The 24323-nt window shown below is 37.8% G+C and overlaps 1 protein-coding gene across 3 annotated transcripts in view; it reads right to left on the bottom strand.

Moving 5' to 3' along the window:
• Positions 1 to 24323, bottom strand: part of CHN1 (chimerin 1) — a 177302-nt gene that overhangs the window by 34863 nt on the left and 118116 nt on the right. For all 3 annotated transcript variants that reach the window (XM_060152609.1, XM_060152610.1, XM_060152611.1), the window contains one exon: positions 16389 to 16466. In XM_060152609.1, coding sequence (XP_060008592.1) covers positions 16389 to 16466 — 78 coding nt within the window. The remainder of the gene's footprint in view (positions 1 to 16388; positions 16467 to 24323) is intronic.

Genomic DNA, 24323 nt, shown 5'->3' with positions numbered 1-24323 from the left:
GTAATTATTCAGCCTATTGCTTTCTGGTGGTTTTCTGATAGTTTTTTCTCATGCAGGTGTAGATAAGTACCAAAGACTCATGAAGACTCCTATGCAGATCTCCAGAGCACTTTCTGTGTACATCTCTGTCCCCCAGGTACCCTGCCCCAGAAATTTTAGCTGCTTTGTCTTGCCAAACTCCAGTCTCTGTGTCCTCAACTTGGTTAGACCAGCAGGTCCTCTTTGTATTCCCGCTCCATGTGCTGTGGCCTAGAAACTGCCTCCAGGCAGTGAGAGCACTCTTAAGACTCATCTTGTTTGTGTTCCTTCTTTAGGTATCACAGAACTGTAACATCTGTTGTTCAATGTCTGACTGTTGTTTTATATACTTTTTATGGTTTGCTAGTTGTGTAAGATGCGAAGGTATATCTATTTCTTCCATCATGGCTGAAAGTGGGAGTTCAGATTATATTCTTGTTTCTAAAACTGATCTTTCATGTGAGCTTGAACCTGACGTTAACCTAATCAGCAATTCTCAATGCCCTTTATATAGGCTGAACAGCTTCAGGATTCTTTTACCCTCATGCTCTACAAGCATGCTTCTCTCAGCAAAATGTTACATTAACATTGTTGTATTCAGTAGGCTGTATAGTAGGGTCTTGTAACTGGTGATTTCATTTGTCATTTAATGCTGTAGCGGGCATTTCGTATTTTTTAGCCATGCAGAATAGATGTCTTGTCTTTGGATAACGGTCCTCAATCCATGTGAACTGTATGGAGCTGATCCTATTCCAAGCTCCAGGGGAAGGTATGTGACCTAGATCTAAGCCAATAAGCACATTCCATTCTCCTAAACCATAGCTAATGGTTCACAGATGGGCATATAAGATAACTGTGTGAATGCCTACCAGGCCTAGACCTTTTGCTCAAATAGTCTCTTTTTTGGAGCTGACTAGAATCTGAGAACATACACAGCTGGAGCCTTTGCCAGCCATCTTGTCACCAGAGGGAGCCTAAAAAGTGAAGACAGGGCTGGGAGGCAGGATTCTGGTAGCATTTTAAGCCCCTGGGCTAAGGGATACCTTCAACTAACACTGAACTTTTCCTACTATGTGAGTTAATAATTTCCCATTTTGCCTCCATGAGCATGGGTTGGGCTTTCTGACACTTGCAATGTAAAGTTTCCCATCTGTTCCATCAAATGGTAAATATCAGTCATGGGTTCCAAGTGGATTTTTCAAAAAGACACACTGAAGCAATGTCATACAATTGTGGAGTAATGAGCTGTAATAGCAAACCATCAAAGCAAAATCACATACCTCCAAGAGATGGACCTTCTCTTTATGAATGCACTGTGCAAGCTTGTAAGGCAGAGCCACAAGCAGCCATCAGGGTGTGGAACATGTAAGGGCTAGAACTCCAAGAAAAGGGAGTTCTACAAAAGAGAAAGAATGAGCCTGACATTTCAGGCCTGATCTGGGCAAATCCATTCACATAGCCAAAAACGTCATCTCTATTACAACAGTCTGTAGGATATCATCTACCATGTCAAGAATCCTCTGGCTCCCATGACCTAAAAATGAATATATTCTTTTCTTTTAAATTTTTGTCTGGATGACACTTTAAAAAAAACACCCAGTTCTACTTTTGCTCCCCCCAATATATAAACATATAGAAAATAAGCAGTTGACAATGTTCTTCGGAAGTGTAACACCACTGGGCTATTTCCCCCTTTCTTTTTAGCTTTCCTATTTTGCAGCCAGAAGAATAGTAAGATAATTTAATATGAGAAGTTAGTAAACCTGAAAAAAAGCTATTGGTATGGTATTTATCAGGAAAATAATCTGTAGTGGTTTTCAGATACCAGCAGTGCTGTGGTAAAATATCTAAGAAAGAAAAATCAATATCTGCATGTGTTCTCTTCACTTAAAAAATTCTTTCCTAGATTTATATTCCACTTCCTTTGGTGTTTATGCATGTCTCTCTTTTTTTCTCTGCCCTTTGGGCAATGATATACATATTTTTTTGCGGTATGCGGGCCTCTCCCGTTGTGGAGCACAGGCTCTGGACGTGCAGGCCCAGTGGCCATGGCTCACGGGCCCAGCCGCTCCGCAGCACGTGGGATCCTCCCGGACCGGGGCACGAACCCGCGCCCCCTGCATCGGCAGGCGGACCCCCAACCACTGCGCCACCAGGGAAGCCCTGGGCAAGGATATTCTTGTGTCAGATACTATTACATACGAATAATGAATGCTGACTAATAATGATAATAATTGTACTGAGATACAGGGAAGTAAGATGTTATGAAATGTACATAGTCAAAGCATGTGCTTGAGGAATATTTTATTAAAGCCACAATAGGCTTCACTATTAAGTAAGACTCTTTGTCCTCCGAGGAACTTTGATATAGTGTGTCACAAAGAAGATGAAGTATAAAAGTATAATTTGTTGAACAAGGTCTTGGAAAACAGAAATGAAATATTATACATGTATCTCTCCTATTAACTTACAAAATAAGCAGAATAGAATTAAGACTTAATCCTCAGTTAAATCTGGGTGGGGGGATGGATATATGATACAAATGACTATAAAAAACTGCCTTTAAAGTACTAACATGTCCCAAATCCTTGAAGGTTAGATTACTGTGTGGACAAAAACTAAAGTATTAAGAGAACAGAATTCTGGAGGAGGTGACTTTTTAAAATTGTGTGTTCTTCCTAAGGATTTATTTACATCCTTAGCTTGTTATTGTGTCAGGAGTCACATGCCAGGCTGATTCTCTACTTTGGGATAAATTTTGGGGAAACCAAATTTTCTAAAACATTAAATCAGCAGGATATACATACATGATGGAAATCATCAATACCACATTAGAGGCAGTTGTCTACCAAAGGGTCTCAAATTAGGATACTGGTTGAAAATAAGAACTAGGATAGGTGCTGGTGAGAGAGAGTGCCAGGCTCCTCCTTAAGGTGTTTAAAAGTGGCAACCCTAACATCTTAAAGGCTGGCCTCAGGTTTTGTTTTATTTTTAAATTGTTTGGTTTTTAATTTCATAAAAGACATGGTACACCTAGTATGTTCCACTAACAGTCTCCTAGTGAAAACAAACTTGCAAATCTCTCCCCAAATGTTAAATTACTCTCTAATATTTTTTGTTTCTTAATTCCATAAGAGAAATAGGACACCTAATAAGTTCCACTAACAGTCTCCAAGTAAGAAAAACTTCCAAACCTCCCTCCAAATTTGAAAGCAACAAAAACAAAAATAGGCAAGTGAGACTACATCTAACGATAAATCTTCTGCACAGCAAAGGAAATAATCAACAGAGTGAAAAGTCAACCCATTGCTGGATCATAATAAAGTTTTAACTTTTTGAGGAACCTCCATGTTTTTCATAATGGCTGTACCAATTTACATTGCCATCAACAGTGTACAAGAGTTCCCTTTTCTCCACATCCTCGCCTACACCAGTTATCTTTTGTCTTTTTGACAACAGCCATTCTAACAGGTGTGAGATGATATCTCATCTCACTGTGGTTTGATTTGCATTCCCCTGATGATCAGTGATGCTGAACACCTCTTCATACAGCTGTTGGCCATTTGTATATCTTCTTTTGAGAAAGGTCTATTCAGGTCCTTTGCTCATTTTTAAATCGAGTTTTTTGTTCGTTTTTGGTTTTTTTGCTATTGAGTTGTATGACTTCCCTATATATTTTGGATATTAACCCCTTATCAGATATATGATTTGCAAATATTTTCTCTTATTCCATAGGTTGCCTTTTCACTCTGCTGTTTCCTTTACTGTGCAGAAGTTTTTAGCTTGATGTAATCCCACCTGTCTATTTTTTCTTTTGCTGCCTATGCTTTGGTGTCATATCTAAATAATCATTGCCCAGACCACAGTTAAGAACGTTTTCTTCCCCTATGCTTTCATCTACTAGTTTTTTGGTTTCAGGGCTTATATTTAAGTCTTTAATCTGTTTTGAGTTGGTTTTTATAAATGCTGTGAGATAGGGGCCAATTTCATTCTTTTGCATGTGGATATTCAGTTTTCCTAACATCATTTATTGAACAGACTATCCTTTCCCCATTTAGTGTTCTTGGAACCCTTGTTGAAGTTCAGTTGACCGCAGATGTATGGATTTATTTCTGGGGTTTCTAGTTCATTCCATTGGTCTACAGGTCTGTTTTTATGCCAGTACCATACTGTCTTGATTATTGGAGCTTTGTAATATATTTTGAAATCATTAAGTGTGGTGCCTTCAGTTTTGTTGTTTGTGCTCAAGATTGCTTTGGCTATTTAGGATATTTTGTGGTTCCACATGAATTTTAGGATGTCTTTTTCTATTTCTGTAAAGAATGTCATTGGGATTTTGATAGGCATTGCATTGAATATGTAGATCACTTTGGGTAGTATAGACATTTTAGCAGTATTAATTCTTCTAATCCATGAAATGATGAGTTTCTCTTAAGTACAATATTTAAAGTTCTCTAGCTCCATAAAGTGGCTATGAAGAAGTATAAGCAGCTATATGCAAACCAACAAAAACCTTGTGAAATGTTTCCTTTTGGAGTATTAATGTCAGGCAGTAACCCTTCCAATGACCTTAACGATCTAGATCTACACTCAAGGTGTCATAACCAGTTCCCCAGCCAGCATTACAAAACACAAGAAGGATAGACAGGACTGAGGTCGAGAGGGCCACAGTGCTGGGGTGCAGTGTACAGGCCTGGATGGAAGTGCATGATGAGTCTCTGTGGTCCTACTCACCACGAGCAGCGGCAGAAGTAAAAAGTGGAGCAATGTGTGTTCATTTTTTTTTTTTTGGCTTCCATATCATCTGGTAAGTACTGTACTGGATAGCCACAGAAACACAGTGCCTACAGGGACTTTACAGATGATCTTGTCTAATCTCTTAGTTTCTCTCCATCACCCTTTACAAGTTTGACTGCCCTAGACAGAGAGAACCTCCCACTATGCTCTGATATTTATTTTTATCTTCCCTTGCAATGGACCCACATTAAGAATCAGGAACTCTGTGTGTATACATATCCATATCCATGTATAATACAGAAATTTATAATGTAATTCAGCTTAATCTCCTACTTGGAGAAAAACATTATGTATTCTTTTAAAATGTTTGTTGGGCACTCCATGTTCACATCCATGGGAGAGGCAATGGTGAGTGACATCATTGCTGAAGGTTAATTATGAGACATTCCAGGTTTACCATTTCCATTTTGTCATGTTGCATTTAACTTCTTTTAAATTACTATTAATTCAAAACAATATTCAAATTTCTGAGAACTTAAAATGTGAACACAGATTCTCCAGTCAAATATAACATGATATTTTGGGTTTTATTTCATTTTAAAAACTCACGTGAATTTGATTTAAAAAATTTTGTAATATAGGTTTTAAGGTCATTAGAAAAATCTATTTTTGTGTCAAAATTTCCTGTTGCATGAAAGTAGTTTCAAAATAACTACTACCACCACCACAACAAAGGTCCCCCATCTCACACTGTGTGCTCATTTATTTAGTGATTCAATGGATGCTTCTTGAGCATCTACAAGTCATTTTACTAGATATGGGGACAAGGGAAGGAAGAACAAAGGGAGAAAAGATGGCGGGAGGTGGTGTTATGATGGTTGGTGGAAATAATACAAAGGACATGGTAGATAACGGTCCTGGAATATGACATTTCACTGACTGTTAATATAACTAGTTAAACTATATATGAAAGAATATTTTTTTAACAATGGAAAAGAGAATAATTACATTAACAAATCTAATACTTCTCAATATAATTTAATCAGAGGATTTAAGAGCTGTTAGAGAACTTACAGATCACGTAGTTTAACTCCACATTTTATACTAAATCTATTTTTGTTGTTTCATCTTGTATTTTTTTCTCAAATGTGAATCAAATGAAGACCATAGGGCTCAGATTTGTCTGTGTCCTTTGAAGGAAAGGAAGGACCACTTTCCACAGGAGTGCTTGCCATTTCTAACCTTCAGTTTATCAAATAGCAGAACATCTGGTCTGGTGGCCAGGATTGACAAGTTAACTATTACCACTATATTCCAAGTCCTGAATCAGTAATTTTTTAAATATTATAAGGTTCATGTTATAGAGTTAATTTAATTACACTATCAATTAATATTTCAGAATTCATTGCTTACCTATTATCTTGGCAACATTAAATCTATTAATATGTCACATCTTTCATCTCTGTGTAGAATGCAAGTGTCTGAAACTCTAAATTCAACCAGTCACCACATCAAGACTACCTTAGAAAAGAACTAAACTCATATTTTAAAGTATCTATAATTCTTCAGCAGCCTTTTTGCCCGAGGAACTCTGGTCTGAAGTGAAGCATGCAAAGCCTCTGCATGCCACCCCCAATGAGCAAGTGACACTAGACTCAGCATGAAGGAAAAGAAAAAAAAAAAAAAGGAGACAAGACGGTGGAGTAGAAGGACGTGAGCTCACCCCTTCTTATGGAAACACCAAAATCACAACTAACTGCTGAATAACCACCGACCAAAAAATGCTGGAACCTATCAAAAAAAAAGACAAAGAAGAAGCCACAAGGAGAAGGTAGGAGAGGCACACCGTGATACAAACAAATCTCATACATGCCGGGTGGGCGAACCACAAACTGGAAAATAATTAGACCACAGAAGTTCTCCCACAGGAGCGAAAGTTCTGAGGCCTGTATCAGGCTCCCCAGCCTGGGGGTCTGGCAATGGGAGGAGGAGACCCCAGAGAATCTGGCACTGAAAGCCAGCAGTGTGTGATCCCATAGGACTGGGGTAAACAGAAACTCCACTCTTGGAGGGTATACACAGGGTCTCGTGCACACCAGGACCCAGAAGAAAAAGCGGTAACCTCATAAGAGACTGGGCTAGACTTACCTGCTAGTATTGGAGGGTCTCCTGCGGAGGCTGTGATTCACTGCAGGGACAAGGACACTGGTGGTGGCAGTTCTGGGGAGTACTCATTGGTGTGAGCCTTCTTGGAGGCTGCCATTTTCTCACCAAGACCTGGCCCCCACCCAACAGCCTGTAAGCTCCAGTGCTGGGATGCCTCAGGCCAAACAACCAACAAACAGGGCAGGAACATAGCCCCACCCATAAGCAGACAGGCTGCTTAAAGTCTTCCTGAGTAAACAGCTGCCTGATAAACACACCCCCTGACCCAGCCCTGCTCACCAAAGGGACAAGACCCAGCTCCACCCACTAGTGGGCAGGTACCAGCCCCTCTCACCAGGAAGCCTGCACAAGCCTCTTAGCCTCATCCACCAGGGGGCAGACAGCAGAGCAAGAACTACAACACTGCAGCCTGTGGAACGGAAACCACAATCACAGAAAGTTAGACAAAATAAGATGGTAAGGGAATATGTCCCAGATGAAGGGACAAGATAAAACCCCAGAACACCAACTAAATGAAGTGGAGATAGGCAATCTACCTGAAAAAGAATTCCTAGTAATGATAGTAAAGATGATACAAGGTCTCACAAAAAGAATGGAGGCACAGATCGAGAAGATACAAGAAAAGTTTAACAAAGACCCAGAAGAACTAAAGAACAGAGATGAACAATACAGTAACTAAAATGAAAAATATACTAGAAGAAATCAATAGCAGAATAACTGAGGGAGAAGAACAGATAAGTGAGCTGGAAGACAGAATGGTGGAAATCACTGCCACTGAACAGAAAAGAAAAAAGAATGAAAAGAAATGAGGACAGTCTAAGAGACCTCTGGGACAACATTAAATGCACCAACATTTGCATTACAGGGGTCCCAGAAGGAGAAGAGAGAGAGAGATGACCTGAGAAAAATTTTGAAGAGATAATAGCTGAAAACTTCCCTATCATGGGAAAGGAAACAGTCACCCAAGTCCAGAAAGCACAGAGAGTCCCAGGCAGAATAAACCCAAGGAGGAACACACCGCTACACATAGTAATCAAACTGACAAAAATTAAAGACAACAAAAAAATATTAAAAGCTACAAGGGAAAAACAACAAATCATGTACAAGGGAACTCCCATAAGGTTATCAGCTGATTTTTCAGTAGAAACTCTTCAGGCCAGAAGGGAGTGGCACAATATATTTAAAGTGATGAAAGAGAAGACTCTACAACCAAGAATAATCTAGCAAGCAAGGCTCTCATTCAGATTCGACAGAGAAATCTTTACAGACAAGCCAAAGCTAACAGAATTCAGCACAACCAGACCAGCTTTGCAAGAAACACTAAAGGAACTTACTTCTCTAGGCAGAAAAGAAAAGGCCACAACTAGAAACAAAAAATTAAAATGGAAAAGTTCACCAGTAAAGGCAAACATACAGTAAAGGTAGAAAAATCATCTGTACACAGATATGACATCAAAATGACCAACTGAGAGAAGAGGAGAGAACAAATGCAGTATACTGGAAATGGATTTGAAATTAAAAGACCAACAACTTAAAACAATCTTGTTTTTATACAGACTGCTGTATCAAAACCTCATGGTAACCACAAACCAAAAATCTACAATAGATACACAAAAAAGAAAAAGTAATACAAACACAACACTAAAGTTAGTCATCAAATCACAAGAGAAGAGAACGAAGGAGGAAGGGAAGAAAAACAAAACAAATCCAAAACGATTAAGAAAATGGCACGAGGAAGACACATATCAATAATTACCTTAAACGTAAATCTATTAAATGCTCCAACCAAAAGACATAGATTGGCTGACTGGATACAGAAACAAGACCCGTATATATGCTGTCTATAAGAGAACCATTTCAGATCTAGGGACACATACAGACTGAAAGTAAGGGGATGGAGAAAGCTATTCCATGCAAATGGAAATCAAAAGAAAGCTGGAGTAGCAATTATCGTATCAGACAAAATCGACTTTAAAATTAAGAATGTTACAAGAGACAAAGAAGGATGCTACATAAAGATCAAGGGACCAATCCAAGAAGATATAACAATTGTAAATATATATGCACCAACATAGGAGCACCTCAATATATAAGGTAAATACTAAAAACCATCAAAGGAGAAATCAACAGTAACACAATAATAGTGGGGGACTTCAACACCCCACTTTCATCAATGGACACATCATCCAGACAGAAAATCAATAAGGAAACACAGGCCTTAAATGACACATTAGACCAGATGGACTTGATATTTATAATGCATTCTATCCAAAAGCAGCAGAATACACATTCTTCTCAAGTGCACATGGAACATTCTCCAGGACTGATTACATACTGGGCCACAAAGTGAGCCTTGGTAAATTTAAGAAAATTGAAATCATATCAAGCATCTTTTCCGATCAGAACACTATGAGATTAGAAATCAACTACAAGAAAAAAAATTGTAAAAAACACAAACGTGCAAGCTAAACAATGTGCTACTAAACAACCAATGGATCACTGAAGAAATCAAAAAATACCTAGAGACAAATGAAAATGAAAGCAGGACAATACAAAACCTATGGGACACAGCAAAAGCAGTTCTAAGAGGGAAGTTTATAGCAATACAAACTCACCTCAGGAAACAAGAAGAATCTCAAATAAACCATCTAACCTTACACCTAAAGCAACCAGACAAAGAAGAACAAACAAAACCTAAAGTTAGCAGAAGAAAGGAAATCATAAATAAATGAAATAGAAATGAAAAAAACAACAGAAAAGATCAATGAAACTCCTTTGGTTCTTTGAAAAGATAAAATTGATAAACCTTTAGCCAGACTCATCAAGAGAAAAAGGGATAGGGATCAAATCAATAAAATTAGAAATGCAAAAGGAGGAGCTACAACAGACACCACAGAAATAAAAAGAGTCATAAGAGACTACTTCGAGCAACTATATGCCAATAAAATGGACAACCTGGAAGAAATGAACAAATTCTCAGAAAGGTACAATCTCCCAAGACTGAGCCAGGAAGAAATAGAAAATATGAACAGACTAATTGCAAGTACTGAAATTGAAACCGTGATTTAAAAACTCCCAACAAACAAAAGTTCAGGACCAGATAGCTTCACAGGTGAATTCTATCAAACATTTAGAGAACAGTTAACACCTATCCTTCTCAAACTCTTCCCAAAAAATTGCAGAGGAAGAAATAGTCACAAACTTATTCTATGATATGAGGCCACCATCACCCTGATACCAAAACCAGACAAAGATACCACAAAAAAAGAAAATTACAGGCCACTAACTGATGAGGATAGACATAAAAATCCTCAACAAAATACTAGCAAACTGAATCCAACAACACATTAGAAGGATCATACACCATGATCAAGTGGGATTTATCCCAGGGATGCAAGGATTTTCAATATCTGCAAATCAATCAGTGTGATACACCACATCAACAAACTGCAGAATAAAAACCATATGATCACCTCAATAGATGCAGAAATAGCTTTTGACAAAATTCAACACACATTTGTGATAAAAACTCTCCAGAAAATGGGCAGAGAGAGAACATACCTCAACATAATAAAGGCCATATATGACAAACCTACAGCTAACATCATTCTCAATGGTGAAAAACTGAAAGCATTTCCTCTAAGATCAGGAACAAAACAAGGATGTCCACTCTCACCACTTTTATTCAACATAGTTTTGGAAGTCCTAGCCACAGCAATCAGAGAAGAAAAAGAAAGGGAATCCAAACTGTAAAAGAAGTAAAACTGTCACTGTTTGCAGACAACATGATACTATACATAGAAAATCCTAAAGATGCTACTAGAAAGCTACTTAGGCTCATCAATGAATTCACTAAAGTTGCAGGATACAAAATAAATACACAGAAATCTGTTGCACTTCTATACACTGAAAAGGAAACATCAAAAAGAGAAATAAACAATCCCATTTACCATCGCATCAAAAAGAATATCAAGGTATAAATCTACCTAGGGAGGCAAAAGATCTGTAACTCCAAAAACTGTAAGATGTTGATGAAAGAAACTGAAGATGACGCAAACAGATGGAAAGATATACCATGTTCTTGGAATGGAAGAATCAACATTATCAAAATAAGTATATTACCCATGGCAATCTACAGATTCAGTGCAATCCCTATCAAATTACCAATGGCAGTTTTTACAGAACTAGAACAAAAAAGTTTTTAATTTGTATGGAAACACAAAAGACCCCGAATAGCCAAAGCAATCTTGAGAAAGAAAAACAGAGCTGGAGGAATCAGGCTCCCTGACTTCAGACTATACTACAAAGCTACAGTCATCAAAAGAGTATGGTACTGGCACAAAAATAGAAATATAGCTCAATGGAACAGGACAGAAAGCCCAGACATAAACCCATGCACCTATGGTTAATTAATCTTCAACAAAGGAGGCAATATTATACAATGGAGAAAAGACAGTCTCTTCAATAAATGGTGCTGGGAAAACTGGACAGCTACATGTAAGAAAATGAAATTAGAACATTCTTCAACACCATACACATACACAAAAATAAACTCAAAATGGATTAAAGACATAAATTTAAGACCAGATACTATAAAACACTTAGAGGAAAATACAGGCAGAACAGTCTCTGACATAAATTGCAGCAATATCTTTTTTGATCTGTCTTATAGAGTAATGGAAATAAAAACAAAAATAAACAAATGGGACCTAATTAAACTCAAAAGCTTTTGCACAGTAAAGGAAACCATAAACAAAACAAAAAGAGAACCTACAGAATGGGAGAAAATATTTGCAAATGATGTGACCGACAAGGGATTAATCTCCAAAATTTAAAAACAGCTCATGCGGCTCAATATCAAAAAAACAAACAACCCAATCAAAAAAATGGGCAGAAGACCTAAATAGACCTTTCTCCAGTGAAGACATACAGATGGCCAAGAGACACATGAAGAGATGCTCAACATCACTAATTATTAGAGAAATGCAAATCAAAACTACAATGAGATATCACCTCACACCATTCAGAATGGCCATCATCAAAAAGTCTATCAACAATAAGTGCTGGAGAGGGTGTGGAGAAAAGGGAACCCTCCTACACTGTTGGTGGCAATTTACATTGGTATAGCCACTATGGAGGCCAGTATGGAGGTTCCTTAAAAAACTAAAAATAGAACTACCATATAATCCTACAATCCCACTCCTGGGCATGTATCTGGAGAAAAACGTGGTTTGAAAGGATACATGCACCCCAATGCTCATTGCAGCACTGTTTACAATAGCCAAGACATGGAAGCAACCTAAATGTCCATCAACAGGTGAATGGATAAAGAAGATGTGGTACATATATGCAATGGAATATTACTCAGCCATTAAAAAGAATGAAATAATGCCATTTGCAGCAGCATGGATGGACCTGGAGATTATCATACTAAGTGAAGTAAGTCAGACAGAAAAAGACAAATATCATATGATATTTATATGTGGAATCTAAAAAAAAGGATACAGATGAACTTATTTACAAGACAGAAACAGACTCACAGACTTAGAGAACGAACTTATGTTTACGGGTGTGGGGTGTTGGGGAGGGACAGATTGGCAGTTTGGGATTGACATGTACACTGCTGTATTTAAAACAGATAACCAACAAGGACCGACTGTATAGCACAGGGAACTCTGCTGAATACTCTGTAATAACCTAAATGGGAAAAGAATTTGAAAAAGAATAGATACATGTAAAATATATGTATGCAATATAACTGAATCACTTTGCTGTACACCTGAAACTAATACAACATTGTTGTTAATCAACTATACTCCAATATAAAATAAAAATTAAAAAAATAAAGTGTCTATAATTCATGTCTTTTACTTATTTAATTTGCCTAAGTAGCCAGGTTTCTATTATTATTATATTATATGTAATCTTGATTTTGTTTTATAGAGCTGTTTGAATTAAACATACCAAATGGAACACTGAATAATTTGAAGGGAGTAAAAGAAATACAGAGGATTTCACTGTATTCTGTGGTGCGTGAAAATGCACTGCTCTTACATAACATCTAACTGTGCCTGGGAGCTAAGAAAGCAGCAAGAGCTTTCTTTAGCACCACAGTCATGCCAGGGTTCTCAACTGCATCATGCTCTCTGCTACTGGGCAAGAAACAGTCTTGACATGGATTCAGAAATCCACTTAGGGGTAATTTGTAATAACAAGATAATAATTGTTATCAATTACAATAATTTGTAATAACAAGAACAGTGGGTACCAAGTACCTACACATACCAGGAATTCAGTTTTTCTGATGCAGAACCAGAGGTTCAGAGAGATGAAGCAGTCTGCCCAAGGTCATACAAATAGCAAGCAAGTTCCTCAGGGCAAGGGCTGGTTCTTAGTTATCATCCTATCTGGAGAGCCTCAGATGTAGGATGCAATCACTGTTGGTGGGGTGTCTGTGTCTGACTTTTAATGGCAGAGGTTGTCTTGTTTTGCTTAGTTTTTAAGTTGGTTTAGTTTTTAAGTTGGTTTAAGAAATTAGCACTTGTGTGCTCACTCTCTCTGTTGTGTTAGGATGGGGCAGTTCTTAAAATGAGAGGTTGATCCAGGAGACAGTTAAAATTACTTTTACTCTAAGTTACATTGACAACTTACAGGGTAATCATTTTTAAAGGATGTGGTACATTTATTTTTAAAATGATGACCTCCCTGAGAGAAACAACTATCTTTCTTGTGATAGATGCTTTATCAAATCCTTGTAAGTAACAATAGGGGGGGAAAAAAAGACTGTGTTATATAACACAGCAAAATGGGAAGACTTCCTGGGTTTTTTTCCTCCTTCTATTAAAAACAAACAAAAACAACAAAAAACAAACACCTGCCTGGAGTCTGGAGTTAGGCCCAGTTGATTTTTTTTGGATTTCACCTTGGTGAATGCTTTCACCAAAGGTATATGACACTCATGGTTTCACCTTCTGAAATGAGACTTGACAGCTGTTCGACACCACAGAGCAACGTTATATAACAAGGCAGCTCAAGAGGCAAAAAAGAAAACCACATTGAAATGAGTTTGGTGAGTGGGTTGGTGGTTAGGCAGAGTACACTTTCTCCAACATAGAAAATAGTCAATGGCAAGGCCACGTGAACAACTATCATTTTGTAAATGCTCCAGATTTTTCCTACAATAAATCTCTGAACTGGACATACTTACATATCACAGGCAGTGACCTTCTAAGTGAGCATTTGTGTGGGAAAGCACTGCTCCTGCCACAGAGTCTGAATTCTTTTAGGGATGTGCCCGGAAGTCAAGTATGACCCCTCCTTCTCTTTTTTATAATGCCACCCCACAGAAACAGTTTTTAAGAAACAAAGAGTAATTTCAATGGAAAGAGTCAAATCGTTTTGAGAGTCAAAGACTTTTGACCTTATTAGCAACTCTAAAAAAAAATGTAATGCAATTCACTGTCCAACATGAGCTCTTCCTGAGCATAAATATTTTACTTTTTTTTAAACAGTGAGCCCAAGCTCGTTTTAATATCTTAGCTCCAGAGAAGGAAGCAGGCTTCTACTGTTTCACATGCCTCTTTTAAAAAAAAAAAAAAAAGTATCTTTAAAACAGCGTGGGTACCAAGCTATGAGTCACAATTGGTCCCATAGTCAGTACTTTCTGGTTATACAAAATTTGCTCATGAAAGCCATGTGTTAAATTAAAATTGAGAAATTACTGGAAGACACAACCAAAAAAAATTAGAGAATGTGTTTGTTTATGCAAATCCTTGAACAGCTCTACCCTTTGCTTTTTATCAATATTGACAGAAAGCATGTACAATGAACTGAGCACTAAAATGGCATCCCTAATAGGTCAATCTGTTCCTGCTTAACATACCGGAGGGATATATTTTAAAATCTCAGCCATTTCTAAAAAGTTTGCAGTTTCCTGCTTAGGAACCTAAATGGCTATTTTTGAGTCCGAACATGCACATAACTTGATATTTGCAAAAGGATGTATTTGGGGTCATTTTCCTGATAAAAATCCTGTTAGACCAGGTTGTATATCATGCAAGAAGACACTGAGGACTAGTACCGCATGGACTGTTTAGGTCCATAAATGGAAGAGGTGGTTGAGACTGGATGCACACACTGAATGGTCTCAATTTCATTTTACATCAAAGATACTGGTTGAAAGATCAAGTCTTTAATAATATGTTTAGAGAGGGAAAAGAAAACTCTATTTGGTTTACCTTGAAATATTAGCAATCTTTACACAGCCCATACATTTTGGAATGTATCCTTTATCCTCAAATAATCGGAAGTTCATAAAAATCTTTTTCACTATGGAAAAAGCAGAGCATATTGGGGGCTGGGTATTTAGCATCTGAGTAAAATTAATGCTAGTGTTAAAAATCAGGATAAATTGCAAATTTGGAATGAAATGTCTTACTACAGAGCCTGGTGCATTCTATCTGCTGAATAAATGTTGAATAAATTAATAAATAAAAGGAAGATCAGGGTTTCCAGCTTTATCATCTTTTGAAAACAGATACCCGCTAACATCAAAACTAATGCCATTTTGTCTACATTAACAATATTCATGTCTCAGGAACTTCATCATAAAGTTGTATAACTATTGGGAAGTTACTATAGAAATGCTAGTGCATCTACCCATGAAGTGTAACTGGATCTCCTTACGCACAACCTCACATTGTATGTTCTCTGAATTAGGTTGCAAAGGACTGAACTTCAAGGTCTTATATCATGCTACTAAATACAGGCAAGATCTACACACAGCTTGAATCAACACACACACACACACACACATCTTGATGAAAAATGATTGAAGTACAGTTGGTAAAACACAGTAACACAATAATTAAGAACTACACACACACACACACAGAGTGAAAGAAAATACTCAAAAAGTGAAGAGAAGCTGCTAGTGTCAGCAGCATAATGGTCCCATGGTAGCCATCCTCCTTTCATCATGGTCAATTCATTAGCAGAGGAGAAAAGACAGAAACTATGGGAAATGCACACCATCTGCTCAATCCAGAGGCAACAGCACATGCCTCTTATAGCCAAAGCTTTTTACCAGAAACGGAAGGAGATAAGATCTAATCCTCTCACAAAATATCCCACGAAGGTAGTTAGACATATTTGCATCACAAATAAATATAACACCCAAATCATTATTAGATGAGATCTTTTAAAAATCAGTCAAGACTTTTACCACTCAGTATACACTGATCAAACAGAATACTAAATCAGCATCAGAGAAAATGGGGTTGGATTCTATCACCTTTATTAAGCTATTCCTTAAAAAAAATCTTGCTTAAAACATCTTCATTCCCTGAATAGCAAGAACATTTTAGTCCAGTCGTCCTAGTTTTAAAAAGACACACTTTAATATTGTATATTTCAAGAAATGTGCATTTCCTTTCTTATAACAAAAGGTTAAAAATAAATATTCTTACCTTGAAATTGTGAACCTTTTCATATTTTGGAATTTGCTCGTTTTCTTTCAGAGTTGCTCTTCTAACAAGTGATGTCAACTGCGAATAAGCAAAGAGTTTCAGAGGTTGCCAGATTGTCACAGACGACTTTTGAGAACCCAGTTTCATTCCCAAGGCTGCTATCAATAAATCTTGCTGACGGCCCTCTTGTTTTGATTTGTGAACTGTAGCTCTATTAGTTTTCCTACCCGACCAAGACTCTTTGGATGGCATTTTGGAATTCACAGGAAATAAAGAAAACCTATATTGATCTATGTCTGTCGATGAACTCTATTCAGCTAACAAATGAGCATTCTGCCAGCCAGCATAGAACCCTACCCTACAGAGAGCTGCAGAGAAACATCACGGAGAGGTGGAGGAGGATGATGAAGCACTTCTTAAAAAGAGGTCGACTAACCAGAAAAATTCTTCTTTCTTCCTTTTTTTTTTTTAAAGGGCTCTATATTTAAGCTTCTGAAAACTTAAGAGTCTGAACAGAAATAGAGTCGATGCTAACATACAAAACATTCAGCATTTCTCTATCCTTTTTAAAAAGCCATGCAATTTTGACAAATGACACATTTCTAAAAGCTTTCTTTTCTAGTCAATATATTAATGTCCATTCTAAATGAAAGATGCCTACATACTGCCTGCAGTCAGTTTCTAGCAACTGACACCCTGTGAAGCCCCTGGCAGAGGATGGGGGAGGGGAGGGATTTGACAAGGAAGTCTGGATTAGACTGGTCACCGTTAAGAAAGGAGATAACCAATGAAAATCAAGCAACAGTATTTAAGTACTGTATTCCTCAACTCACTGTCTGTTTCTCCCTCCTCTCATGTAAGATTTTCTTGCTGGCTCAAGGCAAGAAAAAAAATATTAGCGGGAAGACAATGAACACTGAATGAGTCATGCATCATTACAAAATGGATTTTTTTTTAACCTATTAAAAGTAAAGGAAAATTAACACATACAACAGTAGGTTTTAAAAAGAATGCTTTAAAAAGAATGCACCACTGCCAGGTAAATTATGAAAGGATGATCTATAATCTACCTCTGTGCATATGGACTGAGGTTAGTTAACTAAAACCCCATTTTATTAAAGATGAGCAAAAGCTGATAAGTATTTTGATGAAAAAGAAAAGGAGTTTAACTAGTTATCATTCTATTTTCATGGAGAGCAAGAAGCATGTACATAATGCTGCCAACACCCTGGGGTGGTCAGTTCTGACTTCCTACCGTGAGTAGTTTTGTTGTGGATCTATGCTTAAATAGGTCCAACCACTATTTTCATTCTTAGTCTCAACATTCTTCATTCAAAGAGCTTCAAGCCAGGTCACAGTGCAAGCCGGCTGGGAATAATTCCTCATGTTCACAGGTCCCAGATGTAGTGTAACTGTGCTTGCTGGACCTTAGGTGTTTGTTTGCTGATGTAGAAAGGCGGGTGCAGGGCAAGAGACTCAAATCCAGCTTCATTTAAGAGCAATACCTATACAATACTTTTTTACTAAGGTGCTATATAAGCTTAAGTTTTCTCATATTGGTTCCTTAAACACCTCCCATCTGTTTCCTCATGCTATAGTAATTAAGTTTAACCCATTATGATTCTAAGGTTACACTGTATTTAAAGAATCTAAAACTCTATATTGAAATGAATTCAGTCTATTTGCGTAGATAATTGCAAAGATTTTATCTCAGATTTCATAATCTACAGGGGTTATGGGCCCAATGCAGATTCTCATTTAATCAGAGCATGAAGTGGTCCTTAAACCATGCTAGATATTGATGATACTGAATGACTGATTTTCTAAACACCCCCAAATATTTTGAGTATATAGTTCCAACTTTTAAAACGGTTTATTCTTTTAAAAACATTTCTAAGAAAACAGAAGTCAAAAGTTAATATATACATCTACAGATGTTTCATTTCCACAAATTTATATCCTAAAGTGATTAGTATGAGACAAAAAAATTCTTTTTTCCCAAGAAGAAATACGATGGAAAGAACTTTCCTTGCCTAACCTAAATTACTCTTCAGCTTAGACTTAGTTTAGTTTGTCAAATGATGACTAAAAATATAAAGGCCAGCCAACTCTTTAGTCACATATAACTTAAAGTGAAGTTTATCTGATTCTCAGTGGGCCCAGAAAAAAACAGATTCTGAAGGCAAATTTAACAGTAATTTTTTTCTCCACAACATTTAACACTGAATGTTAAAGTGACTAAGTTAAAGAAAACAATCACCCATGTAACCCAACTGACTTTTTTTTCCTGAGTATTTCTGATCAAGGTCCTTTATTATAGATCACCCCAGTCCTTCAGCTGTAGTAACTAAAATTCAACCAAAGCATAAAAATATTCATGGTAGATTTATCCAGAAAATTCATGGCTGAGTAAAAGTGAACATTTTGTCACTGAGAGGCCAGGTCTACTGCAGGCTCTGCAGAGTCATACTGTCTTTCCTGAGTAATTTTTCTACCTAAGCAAGAAATACTGGAATAATTACAACTTGGGCAACAATCTAGGGCACTAAGGAGACAGGAAACAATGGTTTAGGATGAAAAACTTCTTAGCTCCCCTCAGGTGGCTGGGGGTTTGGTCACTATTACGCCTTCCATAACTGCAGCTGCATTTCTGCATTAATTTTGAGGAGCTCTCAAGTCAGAACTGCTAACTCTCGAATTCAGAACCAGTATCAAAGTTCTGACGTTCCAGACAAATGTATACCACACTTCCTATATTTTTTCTGGCCATATCTATCTACTTAGATAGATACAGCATCTATTAATTATGCCTATCGTTCATTGATTATTAGGCACTTATGCTCTAAGCACCCAGCTAATCACTTCACATACAGAATCCCGTTAATTCCACAGAAAAATGTCTGTGAGGCATATACTATCCTCATTTTATAGCTGGAAGAACTGAGGCCTACAGAAGTTAACTTCCCAAAATTGTACAGCTGTTACATTAGGTGGTGGATAGGAGTTAGGCTCTTAAACACTATGCTATATCCACTCAAATGAGAAAATGAGAGGAAACCATGCAGTCTGAGGGTAGTCTGATTCTATTCAAGGTGGTTTCTCTAGTTATCTTCTCCTTTCATATTGAAGAGTAGCAATAGATAGTAAGACACAGTAAGCAATGAGTAACAATGGATGGTAAGAAAAAGTAACAAGCACTAAGATATCTAGATCTCAAGTTTACCACGCAGAACCTGCAGTAGGAAATGCAGCCCTCAGGCTCCATTCAGACACGCCCTCCTTCATGATGCCTTTGACCATTTGCGGCAATTAGACGTGACCTCATCCACCTGTGAACATCGGAGTCCTTCACTTGTTCATTGATTATGAGATGTATCACCTTCTACCTCATATCACAGTTGCCTGTGTAGCTGTTTATATAGAACTGGGTCTTATACATCTTAGTATAAAGCCTGAATCTAACACAGTAGCTTGTACAAATAAAGGTTCAATAAGTAAAAATAAAACCAAATGAAGGCAGCTATTTTTATTGGGGGGCAGTGTGTTATAATGAAAAGTGAGATTTGAAATCACAGACACTGAAATCTGAATCCTGACCTTGGGAGATTTGTTTGTTGCCTTGGTTATTACCTCATGTACATACTACGGACAATAACACTTATAGGTTACTACTGGGCAGTTTAGAGGGGATGATATGTAAAAGAGGAAAAGACAGTGGGCACTCAATAAATGATATTATTACAGGGCGCTGTATAGCTGCAGGTCACGCTGTGTAGTATAAGACATAGGCTCCTGTCCAAGGAGCTAGTAGACTAATCTGCTTTTGGTTTATACATACAAACATGCCTAGAAATGCCTGCCCTTCCCTTTATATTATGGTCTCTACCAAATTCCCCCAATTCTAGTTCAGATCCTATCTTTTAAAAGGCCTAGAATGACACCTAATGTTAGCTGAGGGAGCAGGGTCGGGACAGGGTGAAAAGGAAAGATTATCAGCATAGGAAACCAGAAACAATGTGCAATACTTCATATCGTTGTTCTATTTCTTGGTCATATATCCTGAGATGTGTTGTATAATGGACATTTTATAGACGAAGAAACACTCACAGAATGAATTGCTCAAGGTCCCAGTCAGGAAGTGGAAATTCTGTGGTCTGAATCCCTGTCTTTTGTCCCCAAAGCCTGGCAGCTCTTTCTGCTACCTTGTAATGAGAGTAGGAGATAAACCCGAGGTGTTACAGATAGAGCCCCCTTGTGTTCTGGTTCTATAAAAGAGAAGAAAACGGCTTCAGTGGGTGGGGGTCTGAACTGGCAGGGTACATGTCCCACGAGGTCATTCTAGCTAGAAACACCAGCAGTATTTAGCTTTTTATTCTGACTGGGAATCTTTGGCCTGTCTTGGACCTGACTCTTGCCATCCTCCATATAGGTATCACTTCTGTATTGTTTGCCTGGATGAGGGTTAACTGGCCTGGAAAAAGAGATGGGGAAGGAGCAGATTCCACAGCGCTCTCTGTTTCCACCTTCATCCATACCATCTGTAGTACAGAGAAGAGGACCGGGAAAATAATGGGGGGGAGGGGTGTCGTGTGAGGAATAAGGAAAAGAAGGGGGAAATAGGTGACCTTGGAAAGGAATGCATTTGCTGTTGTTCGAATAAAGAAGTATCCACCACTGACCCTACTACCCTGTTGTCTGTCTAGTAATAATACTGGATTTGTGCTGAGTTAGCCTCTCATTTTCACCATGTGTAGCACAACAGGATCATGGGCACCAGGGCCAGACAGAATCTAAAATCACATCCTATTGGCTGTGGTGTGTCCTTGGTCAAGCTACTAATTTGTGTGTTTCCTTATGTGTAAAACGGATTAGAAGTACTTACATTACAGAATTATTAAGAATTAAATAAGTATTTTGCATTATTCCCAGCACAGAAAGTAATCAATAAATAGAAGTTTCCCCTCCTTCCCTTCCAAGACCCCATCTTTCCAAGATCAGCGTTAGTATAACATGTGACAGTGATACACATTAAAGGCCCAAGGCCACTGTCCTAAGCGATGTGAGCTTCAGGTCAAATTGTAACTAGGTGGTTTAGGGACACACCATAGGCATCACCGTTCTGCAATTTTTAGCTTCCCCTGTCCTGGTAACCTAAACCCCTGGGCTCAAACTCTGAGTAATCCCTGTCCTCTCCTCCTTCCTGCCTCAAACCCTGCTTACAGGGAAGGGTCTTATTACCTCACTTACACTAAGGTGCAAATGACTGATTACACTTCCTTCTCCATGAATAACTGGTTTTTAATATGGGACCAAGACTTAAGTCAAAAGAATAAATCTCCAATTACTGAATGTCAGGACACACTAATAGTAAGAGTGTTCTCTAACTGGAGGGACGTCAGGCAAACAGCCACCTCCTTTGTACCATCATGATGACATCACAGACTCATGATCTCAATGCCCCAGTTAACTAAGCTAAATCAACATTCCATCCAAAAAGCACCATAAAGGATTGTTATAGCTGGCATGGCCCTGAGGCTCCGGGAGAAGAAGAGTAGCTGGATTTACTTACTACTGGGTGATCTGAGTCACTGGTTCAGGTTTAGCAAATCCTGCAATTTCCATAAAATGCTAAAATTGAGATATAAACCCAGCTCTTCCACTATCAAAATTTGTAGATCCAAGCAAATTCAGCTCACTCTAGATACACAGATTATTCATACATTTGTCCCCTGAATTATCATTTGTAACCTAGTTTCTCACCATTAGAGCCAAAAGTAGAATATATTCAAGGTACTTAACAACAATATGTCAGCTTACATTTATTAACTGACAACTACATGGCACTACACTAGTAAATGCTATACATGTATGATGTAGTTTAGTTGTTAAAACAATAGGGCAGGTGTCAGTTTATAGATAAAGAAACAAAAGCTCACAGAGATTAAGGTCACCTAACTAATACGTGGTGAGAATAGGAGTTGATCCCAGGTCTACGTGACTTCAAATTCTGTGTCTTTCCTCTAGACTCTCCTGCCCCTCATATTACCTATAGTTAACATGCAATTTTGAAAGGCTATCATTTGAATAAGTTTCTGTATCGTTTATATTCTAACACCTCTCTGATCACTAGCCAATTTAGTACTGCTTATATTTAATTTATAGCATCTTCCAGATTCATCACCTCCTCAAAATTTTCAAATGCATTTTAAGTCAAACATTAGAGATTTCTATACAGAACTCTATAAATTCCTTAAGTTAACATTGGGATAAATAACTTTTTATGTTGCATAGGAAACTCTTAAATCCGGCCAGCGCTCTAAATTTTTATGCTCCTGGCATCAGTCACATCATAATTCCTAACTCAGTCTTCATTACATAGCTGCCCTAGCCTTAACGTAACGTCTTTCTAAACAGGTAACAATAAGGCACATCAATGCATTCACTTCAGTGTATAATAAATTTAAATTACTCTATGTTAACACTCACACTACCAAACTCTGTACACTCTAACATGTTCCCTGACTTACATGCAATAATTATAAACAGAAAACATTTGAAAACACAATGCAAACAAAAAAGCACAGCCCCGCATTCCTTACCCTTTCAAGAAACAAAAGAAACGATCAACTTCTCCGAGCAACAGTTTGAGGAAGTGTTTTGCACACCAGGCCCAGAGAGGAGGGGGCAGAGTGGCACACAGCCCGGTTACCAAGCCTGGTTCTGACAGATACCAACGAAGTCACTGAACTTTTTGTAAGTCCCAGCTGGACTAAATGAACTCCATGGTCTTCTTTATATTTTTAACAGAAATTCAAAACAAAAAAAGAAGGTTCACACTCGTTTAGCACATAGGGATGTGAAGATGTGAGTGTGTCTAAGTAGGAGAGGCCAGCTTGGCTAGGAGTGAGTCCCTTCAAGGTAGCTCTGGCTAATTTACTACAGGCTTTTGTGTGGTACTCAGTTTTGCAGGCTCAGAAACTTAATTTGTCAGCAAGGAGGTCATGTCTATTTCTCAAGGGGAGAGAATGACATTATAATACCAAGCTCATGAAACTGATAAGTAAAAGCAGAATGATGGCTGTCTAGTTTATACTAAGATATGAGATATAATTATCATAAAGTGGGTGACCAACATGCCCTTTTTGGGGCAGCATATCTACACTGGAAACAAAAAATAATTAGGAAGCAGATGAGAATGGAATCAGACAAGTGGAGTGTGTTAGATGAACTGAATATTTAACGCATAGAATTAAGACATCCTTTGAGTCCTCTACAATTAGGATGGCCCTGCCACAGGACTAGAATGCTCCGTCCCCATTTAGTGAGAGGCACCTTCATTTTCAGTCACTGCTTAGATGGGCATAAGCAGCTCTGAGCTCTTTGAGTCTCCTTTTTCCAGGTGTCTCTTTATGATGATTTTGCATATCTCTGTCCAAATATCTCAGGTGGTGATCTTAAAGTTAACTCATAGGACACAGTCTTATTTTTTCATTTACAAGTTCTTAATGGATACTAGATTGTAGCCCTGGTGTACTGATAACAATTTATATAATAAGTGCTTTGGGACGATAAAATAAAATAAATGGCAGATGTTTTCCTGCCCTGAATCATCTAACAAGTTAATATATACATGTAATTATATATAAAATTACATAATAAGAGTAAAGTATTCTAGTCTAACACACTCCAGTATTTGGCCATTCGCAGTGATGGTTGTATGATCATGATCATAACATTCTTTCTCAGCTCTTCCGAATGAAAAGCTGAAACTGGCCCCCACAGGAACTTTTTCTCAATTTTCCCCCCTAAGTGAAGTTGAGGGCTAATTAGGGAAATATGTCATTACCTTTTGGTTTTTGTTTTACCCAAAATTTTGATACCTATTACTTGCACAACTTAAAGAAACACTTATTGTTCTGTAACAATAGAGGAGAT

This window comes from Lagenorhynchus albirostris, chromosome 6 (assembly GCF_949774975.1).
Source record: "Lagenorhynchus albirostris chromosome 6, mLagAlb1.1, whole genome shotgun sequence".
Taxonomy (NCBI): domain Eukaryota; kingdom Metazoa; phylum Chordata; class Mammalia; order Artiodactyla; family Delphinidae; genus Lagenorhynchus; species Lagenorhynchus albirostris.
Note: the sequence above shows the minus strand (reverse complement) of the source record. Positions and strands in the feature narration are given on the sequence as shown.